Here is a 9,302-nt window from a genome sequence, read left to right as displayed (position 1 = left end):
TTTCCCTGATGAGGAGGGATGCTGAGCATCGTTTCATGTGTCTGTTGGCCATCTGGATGTCCTCTTTGGAGAAGTGTCTGTTCATGTCTTCTGCCCATTTCTTCACTGGGTTGTTTGTTTTTCGGGCGTGTAGTTTGGTGAGTTCCTTATAGATTCTCATTTTCATTATTATTATTATCATTTTTTGTTTTTAGTAATCTCCACACCCAACATGGGGCTTGAACTCATGACCCTGAGATCAAGAGTTGCACACTCTACTGACTGAGGCAGCCCGGTGCTCCCCTACAGGTGCCCCTCTCAACAGTGAACATGTTATCTTCTCCCTCAGGCCCTCTTGGCCCCCTGTGTTCTTTTTCTGGGCAGAAGGTACCATCATCCAGCCAGTTTCCCCAAGTCAGCCACAGCAGGGGTCACCCTTGTCAGCCACAGCAGGGGTCACCCTTGCCTCCTCCCTCCTCTCAGTGCCCAATCCAATCATGGACGGATGGCCAAATTCTGCGGGCTGCTCCGGAGTCTCCCTGCCCCTGCACCCCCACTGCCTTCCTTCAGGCCCAACTATTGCAGTGATGATCCTGCATGTCTCCTCCCCATTAATCCACTTTCAGGGCTGCCAGAGTCCTGAGATGGAAGTCCACTCATGTCATCCTTCTGCTCAAAATTCCTCCATGGCTCCTCATCCCAAAATAAAATCTCAACTTGCAACACAGCACATGAAGGCCTCCTCCCTCATTCATGCTCCATCTATACTAAGTGGCTCATGGTTCCCCAAACATGATGGGCTTTCTTGTGCCTCTTCATAAGATACTCACTTGACCACAGGCCTGCTGTCCTGGCAAACCCCAACTCTCCTCATCTAAGGCACTGCCGCCTCCCTGATTTCCCTGGTGGCCTCACGGGCTCTGTCCCCTAAGCTCCCTTCACAGGTACTGCAACTCTTATGCTATCTGCAAGCTCCCAGGGGCATGACCTAGTCCCTCTTGGACACACAATCTAGGCACGGAAGTCTTGGTCTTTCTGACTTTGCACATGTTGTTCCCTCTGCTCCTCCATAACCTGGACGTCCTCCAAACCCAGCTCACCTCCGCCCTTTTCCCAGGAAGCACTTCCTGCGTGTCCTCGGCAGGCCCTCTCTCCCCTACACTGAGAACGGCAGGCCCAGCAGTGCCGTCCTCATCTGCAGACCAGTGGCGCTCAAACGTTTTTGTTTACTGTGATCACAGACATTTCCCACCACACGCTAGTACAAACATGCATTATAATATAGGAAAAACATAAGTAAGTGAAACAAAAATATATTTACTACATGTGATCTGATATCGCCTATTTCCCTTGACTTCTTTTTCTTTTTTTTTTTTTTAACGCTGGTAATGACACACATAATTAAGTTCCACAAACTGGCCCCCACCTACCATCTGAAACCTATCACTATAGCCAGCGGGGATCACTAAGGGTTTCTAGCCGGGAAGCAATGTGATTAGAAGGCTGGGTTAGAATGCTGCTTCTCAAGTGTTCTAAGGGGAAGGACTAATTTTCTAAGTTCCCAGTCTGTCATGTAGTTTGTTTTAAAAATACAATGAGCTATTAGAAAATAAAGTAATGAAGATATTTACAAAATGCAAGCCCTACTTCATTATTATTAGCTTTCAGTAGACAGTGTGGAGTGGTGGCAAGAACGTGTTAGCTGGCAGACACCAGATGGACCACAGGCTGAGGAGGCTTTGCCAGTACTTTTGATGCCCTTAAGCCCTTAACAAATGACAGGCCACACCTACCCTGCCCATCTCGGTCCTAAAGAGATTCCTATTTGCATAGGCTGAGGGGCTTTGCCATGGTGAGATGCCACTGTGCAAGCTCCTGCCTTGTCAACAGTGCCTAGCTGCCTGAGTTTGCATCCTGACTCAGCCACTAACCGGCTCTGGGCCTCGGATAAAGGACTTAACCTCTCCCAGCATTGGTCTCCTCCAGGATTGTTCTGGGAGATAATACAGCAAGTCTCACAGCAGGGCTTGGCCCATGGCCAAAATCTAGGTCACTCTCCAATTTGTCGCCCTCATGGTTACAGTTCTGCCACTGTGATCATCCCCTGGCTTCCCGAGGCAGCCTCATCCTCCCAGGTCCCTTCTCTGTGTCCCTCGCTGACCACTTGGGCCGAACCTTCACCCCACCTCAGCTCCTCACTTGTCTGCCTCTCGCTTTCAGTAAACAGTTTGCATCCTATTTGGCAGAGGAAATAGTGAGGCCCAGCTGCCTCCCACCCCAGGTTCTCTTCAGCCCTGCATCCTTTCTCAGAACTCTCTGCCCCTCCAGCCTAATCCCTCCACCTGAGCCTCACTCACCCATCCCTCCTCTCTCCGTTGATGGAAGCGTCTTTCCATCGATGATTCCCTCCCTCTTCTGGGAATCTTTCCAAACAGTCCAATCTGGTCTCTGGTCACTCCTCAGCCTAAGGCAATTTGCCAGTGGTGTGCTGGTAAATGCATAACAACAGGCCCTCTGGAGAAAAAAATGTAGGCATATATGAGTTTATTATAAATTTTACTGACATAAAGTATGTTTAGCAAGTTAAAAGTAGAAATAAAATATACAGTAGTCTCTACTGTAAATTGCATATAGCAAATTGAATCTTACAGAACACTTTGATTTTTACCAACCTGCTAAGTCCATAACTAACCTATAATTGTAATTGACAAATGAATGTAGTTCTAACACGAATATTAGTTGATATTTTTGCTTATGCCAACTTAACTAGTTTTAACGAAAGTGAAACAATGAAGATACGTGTTGCAACTTCACTCCTTTGTCAATGGTATAAGCAACTTTTTTACTGAATCAGGTAATATTTTTTGAACACTGGAAGAACATCTGCTCAATTTCTCTGGGCCATTCACAATCTAATGGCTACAGGCACAATATATATATATGTATAAGTTCAATGTGAATTATTAACATTTTCTCCATAATTTTCTTACATCTAGACAGTAAACAAAACAATAAATCAAGCCCTGATGTTTGGTGTTTGTCCATTTCCATGGCACAAATATTCCTACCATGGCTGATTTCAAACCACCAATGTAATGCCTCTGAATGCAGAGTTAAGAAGAAAAACACAGTAACAAAACATTGTATAGTTAGTATATCCATACACATAACAGATGTAAATTCTCTTAAAAGCATAAACAAAATATTCTGAAATCCTTAGAAGCGATGAGTTTCTGTTTTTAATATAATTTACTTAATTGTCATTTTATATAATTTAATTTTTAATAATAGCCAAATTTAACTATTGTCCCAGAAAATTCCTGAATATTTAACCATCAGCTCTTAGGATCATCTCAGCACACCTGGATCTGACCCCATCCCTCCAGCTCTGCCTTGAACTCACACATGGCCCCTTCCCATGTACATTTTCCATGTCTTATAAGCAAAACTGAACTCAGTCTCCTGCTCTCACATCTGCTCCTCTCCAGGCTGCCAGTTTGGTGAGGGGCTTTACCACCCACACAGGAACTCAAGCCAGAAACCACGATGTCACCATCCCACAACCCTCGCACATCCTGACTGCAGGTCATGATCATCTAAGCTCCACTGGAGTCTGCCCCTGATCTTTGTCCCCTGGCCTGCTCTGCTCATACCCCCATCACCTTCTTCCCAGTCTCCCATGGCCTGGCACTGCTTGCTCCTGACCATCTTCCTCAGGGCATCAAAAGCACTCACTATGTCCTGCTCTGTTCCGTACTAGGCAAAGTCAGGCTTCCCAGAGCCCCAACAGTCATCGCCCCTTGTCCTGTCGCTCCAGATCCAACTCTGGCCTACCCTGCATACTCAGCTTCTGCTCTAGCTGCAGAACTAGCTGCAGTTCCCTTAATGCATCCAACTCTCCCAAACCTCCATACCTGGCACATACCATTCTCTATCCCTGAAATTAAAATTCTGGCTTCACAAATTCTTAGTTATTCTTTTGGACTCACCCCAAATATTATCTCCCTAGTGAGCACCTCCTACTCCAAGTAGAATTCATTCATTTGTTCACTAATGCATTCCTTCATTACTAATTTTTATTTATTGCTAACTATGCACCAGATTCTATGTTAGGTACCAAGAATGCAGAAATGAGCCAGGCTCTTGGAAAACTCTAAAAAGAGAAACACAACTAAGACAACCAGCCCCCTGAAAGAGCTCTATGGAGGGTGCTGGGGAAGAGCAGAAGAGGGACACCTTTACAAGGGCTCCTGGGAGCCTTGATCTGAGCTTTGTGGGTACGAGTTAGCTAGGAGAGGAACATGGGAGATGCTCCAGGAAGATGGTGCAAAGGCCCTGAGGCATGAGAATGCAGACCACCACATGTGATTCAGTTTGGCTAGCCTTAAATGGTCAAGAGAAGACCATGAAAGAAGGCGAGACCAGATCTAGAGGAATTTTAATTGGCATATGCATGGAGAAAGCTTGATAAATAGTGATTCTGACAGGGACAAAGGAAATGGGGAGCAATGGAAAGTCTTCCCAGTCTAGAATTATAGGCCTTTCAGAAGGATCGACTTGAGAAATATAATGGAGAGATACAGGGTAAGAATCAAGATGCTGGGTGATGGAACTGGCCCACTGGCTTCTCCGAGTAGCTGTGGTAGCAGTTTTCCTTGGAAGCCAAGATGCCTGAACTGAGATGTGAGGAAGGAAAGGGGTGTCTAGGTGAAGAGGGAGGATGGTAAAGTGGGATCATGAGTGAAGCACACAAAGAAATCCCACTTACCCATCAAGAGCCCAACCTGCAAACTCAGCTTTCCTTCCTTACCATATTACCTTCCCTCAGTTTTTTTTTTAATGTTTATTTATTTTGAGAGAGAAAGTGCACATGCACCAGCAGAGGAGGGGCAGAGAGAGAGAGAGAATTCCAAGCAGGCTCCATGTTGTCAGACTGCAGCCCGATGTGGGGCTCAACCTCAGGAACTGTGAGATCATGACCTGAGTGGAGATCAAGAGTCTGATGCTTAACTCACTGAATCACCCAGTCGCCCCTTCCTTCAGGTTTTTAAAGGGGCCTTGATTCCTTTAATAGAGGGCCTTTGACCATGCTGTTCCTCTACATGAAGAGCTTCCCAGCCTCCTCCCCCATTCTATAGGAAATTGATAAGTTTGGAAAGCACCCAGAATTACTTGAGGAAAAGGATCTGTTTGCAGCCGATACATCTGAATTTGCCAAGAGACTTTACCACCAGTTTCACTCACTTAGAGACAGAAGCCAGGTCCTGGTTTTCTCCTTGTGGTCCCATGTCTTCATAAGTAAAATTTGGGCCTTGTCCTTCACTGCGCATCACACAAAGTAACTGCCCAAAACATATTTGCTGAATGAACAGTCAGATGAATATAAGAGCTCGGCCAAAGCTGCATATATAATGTACCCCTAACCTTTTCCCTGTGGTCAGTGAACTTGTTTTCAATTGGAATTTCCAGATGTCCTCGGGGCCACAGGCATATATGTTGGAGACTGCACACCTCAGGACACAAAGGGTTATACCTGTTTTTGCTCAAATAGTAGAGGAAGTTGCTAAATGGACCAAAAGAAGAACCAGCATGCTTGCTGCTCTCTGTCTCTCCTCTGGCCCCCAGCTGTTGCCTCATGGAGGGTCAAAATAGGCAAGATAAAATCTGTCCGACTCATAGCTCCAAAAAAACAGGAGTTAGAAATGTGACCCAACCGTGGTTCTGCCCCACCCAGCCCTGTCTCTCCCTACTGTGCGGCCAAGGGAGGGTCTGACCCAGGACGGGCCACCTCAGGCCTACATCCCTGCCAGCACCAAGTTCCCCAGCTCTCTGTTTTGAAACTCTATTCTGATCTCTCAGGAGATACAAATCTGTGTTCGTTTCTGGATAGTGGGCCTGGTTTTCATCTTTCATGACAAAAAGTAGGGTGTAAATCAGGGAGGGATGGAAACCCATGATCCTCCCACCCCTGCTTTTTGGCCCACTGGCTTCTCAGAGGAGCTACAGTAGGGGCTGTCCTTAAAAGCCAGGCCCAGCCCCACAGCACCTCACTTCCCTCCAAGCTGATCTTGGTGAGGCAGCAGTGTGGCTGAGCAGTCTTCACCCTCACCCCAACCCCAGAAGGCAGAACCAGCCAGGACTCAACTCTAGAGCCAGTGAGATTGAGTTGGGAGCCCTCATGCAGGCCATGGGGCCTGAGGGAGACTGATTCGCTCCCAAAGAGCAGAGACCAACCAAGGCCTGTCCCTGGATATAGAACACATCCTTCCTGGAACCTGATACAGGGCCTATGCCCAAAGGTGATTTTTAGATCATTATGTATTGAATGTTCTCCAGAATTATTTGAGTGAAAGAATGACTGATATTGACACTGAGTCAGGAAGCCATCAAAACCTGTACACGTCTGGGTTAAGAAAGGTACAGTCATGAAGAGCCCCTTCTCCCTCCAGGTTCAGAGTGTCACAGTCAGTAAGATGGCATGACATCTTCCCACAAGGGCACAAGTTACCTCTTGCCCACACCTCATTCCCACTTTCCTCTTTGTCACTGTGCCCTGTGCAAAGCACACATGGAAAGCTCTAACCCAGATCAACCTATGTGAAACTGAGGACAGGAAGTGCTAGAATACCCTCCATAAAACACACACACACACACACACACACACACACACACACACACACACACACACTGAAAAAGTACAAACTGGGCAAAAATTTGGGAATTCAATTTCACCAAGTCATTTTTTTAAACTATGGGATTTTCCAGCCTCTCAAAAGAAAATTACACTCCCAGACAAACATATATATGTAAAAAACATAAAGACACTGGCAGCAAGCCCCCTGTGGGTGGGAAATCACCAGAAAGGGGCTCTCTGTTCCCCTCTTAGAGTTCCATAATTGTTCCTGCTCCTGCCATCAACTACACTATAAGTTGTGTAAGACGCTCTCGAAAGAGCACAGGGCTAAAAGGCAGGAATCTCAGGTTCCAAAGCCACAACTGCCCTGAAGTAGCTGTGTGACCTTAAATAAGCTCCTTGGCATGTCTGGGTTGTCCTGTTTCCATCTGTGAAATGAAGGATGGCCTTTAAATCTTCTGTCTTGGATTTCTACTATATTCACAGTGCCTGGCCCAGTGCCACCCAAGAAGCGACTAACAAGTACAAATGAGAAACGGTCCAACATGACTTTTGAGTCAGTATAACCCCAACCTGGATTAAGATACCATTTCCCAACAAGTTCCTCAGGGAAGCTGCACAGAAGGCATCTTTGGAGGGTCACGAGGTCTTGGGATTTTCTCTTTTTCCATAGCCAATGTTTAGCCCGTGGTGTGAAAAGGAGAGAAGTAGGAATAACTCTGTGGGGACAGTGGAGGGATTAACATTATAGAACCACAAAGAGAGAGGCTTCCTTGTGTCACTCTGAGCTGCACTACTCCAGGCTGTCTTGGACCTTGGACCTTGGACCTGTCTCTAGGTAATGAGCCCCAAATGTGGGCCCCTGCCATTGGGTGGTGATGACAGTGGCTTGTGTCTGTCCAGTGAATGGATATAAAGCCAGACATCATCGCCCCTTCCCCAGCATGGGCGGGGGTACTCTCAGACAGTCTTTGCATGAACACAACTAGTACCTGTCCCCAGCCACTGGAGAAAGGAAGACAGCCCTTTGCAGGGTTGGCACGCAGCCAGGGTCCTGGGCCTTAGTCCTGTTAGCACCCTCAGAACTGAAGAAAGCCTACTCTCATCCCCAGAGAACCCTAGGGAGGAAGCTCTTGTGTTCCTCCTAACACTCTCTCCATCTCTTTAGCACCCAGGAATACACAAGAATCTGGAAGTTGTTTCAGGGAGGGTTTTCCTAGGCTAGTTCTGAGGATGGTCACAGAGTTTTCCCAGGACATTTGCCTTCTGGTCCCCTCTGCATCCCTGAGGGGACATAAGGCAGTGGGCTAGAAAGCTCAGCTTCAGGGGCGCCTGGGTGGCTTAGTCGGTTAAGCGTCCGACTTTCGCTTAGGTCATGATCTCGCGGTTCGTGGGTTCGAGCCCCGCGTCGGGCTCTGTGCTGACCGCCAGCTCAGAGCCTGGAGCCGGTTTCAGTCTGTGGCTCCCTCTCTCTCTGACCCTCCCCTGCTCACGCTGTCTCTCTCTCTCTCTCCCCTAGAAATAAATAAAACCTTTAAAAAAAAAAAAAAAAAAAAAGAAAGCTCAGCTTCAGAATCAGGACAGCTCTGGCCCCCGTCACCTTCCATGTGGCTGTGGGAAAGCTATTTGACCTCTGTTTCGTCTTTCATGAAATGAAACTTATCAGACTGAATGAGGTAATGCAGAGAGAGCACTCAGGCCAAGCCCAGAGCTAGCTCATATTTACTGTGATGATTACACAGAGCTACAAGAGAAACCCTCATAGATTAGACCAAAAACAGGCCTCAGGGAAAACCCGTCAGCAATGCTGGTAAAGGGGACCTGGTCAGGCCTCATGATAGTGACTGGGAAAGGTCAACAATGTAAAAATAAAAGCAAACCTTGCCCCCTCCCAGGAAGACTCTGGGATGGTGAGTGTCCAGGGCTGCTTTAGAGGTTATGTAACCCATCCCCTCACTGCGCAGCTGAGGAAATAGGCTCAGAGACAATGTCTGACATGCCTGAGGACACATCACAGGTTTGTGACAGTATTTGGGTAAGAGGACATATCTTCCAATTTCTTCTCCGTGTGGCCAGATTATTTTCTCAGATATTAGTTTTTTTTTAGATGGCTGTATTTTTTCTTTGCCTCCTCATTCCAAGAAAGTCTTGGATGTCCTCTTTTGAGTCTCATAACTAGACAGAAGTCACCCCTGGGCTCTTCTCCCCTTTGCATCTGTTTTCCTGAGACTGAGCTTCTTGGGACTCAGAGGAGTGTCTTGAAGGCCATTCTGGGAGGGAGAAAATGAAAGGGGAGAGGGAAGGGGGACCTTGGGGCATAGGAAGAGGATCTAGACCAGTGCCCCACACCTTCAAAGAGCTGTGGGCCTCAGAGGTGGGGAGATAGGGTCCTGGACACAAAGCCTCAGGCATGGCCTGAGGGCAGAGTCTGAGCCTCACAGCCCACCTGGGCCCATGAGAGAGAGCACAGCCAATAAAAATACCCCTTTCCTGGGTACCATGAACCTCTTGGATTCCGGGGTGACCCTTATCAGGAAGGGGCCTAAATGACAGCAATAGAATTTCCTCCCCATCAATATGATGGGAGCTCAGGATTTGAATTGAGTCAATCTTAGGAGCATTTCTCGTCCTCCTGGGATAGTGAATTGAGATTCATACTATCCACATAAGGCACTGCTCAGTCTCCTTC

At 47.2% G+C, this 9,302-nt stretch overlaps 1 protein-coding gene across 10 annotated transcripts in view; it reads right to left on the bottom strand.

The window, feature by feature from the left end:
* The window catches only part of ASPRV1 (aspartic peptidase retroviral like 1), a 115,138-nt gene that overhangs the window by 11,032 nt on the left and 94,804 nt on the right, over positions 1-9,302 (bottom strand). For all 10 annotated transcript variants that reach the window (XM_039239588.1, XM_039239582.1, XM_039239589.1 and 7 more), the window contains one exon: positions 2,337-2,493. In XM_039239588.1, coding sequence (XP_039095519.1) covers positions 2,337-2,493 — 157 coding nt within the window. The remainder of the gene's footprint in view (positions 1-2,336; positions 2,494-9,302) is intronic.

The sequence above is a fragment of the Hyaena hyaena genome, unplaced genomic scaffold (genome assembly GCF_003009895.1).
Source record: "Hyaena hyaena isolate Hyena2069 unplaced genomic scaffold, ASM300989v1 scaffold_158, whole genome shotgun sequence".
Lineage (NCBI taxonomy): Eukaryota > Metazoa > Chordata > Mammalia > Carnivora > Hyaenidae > Hyaena > Hyaena hyaena.
Note: the sequence above shows the minus strand (reverse complement) of the source record. Positions and strands in the feature narration are given on the sequence as shown.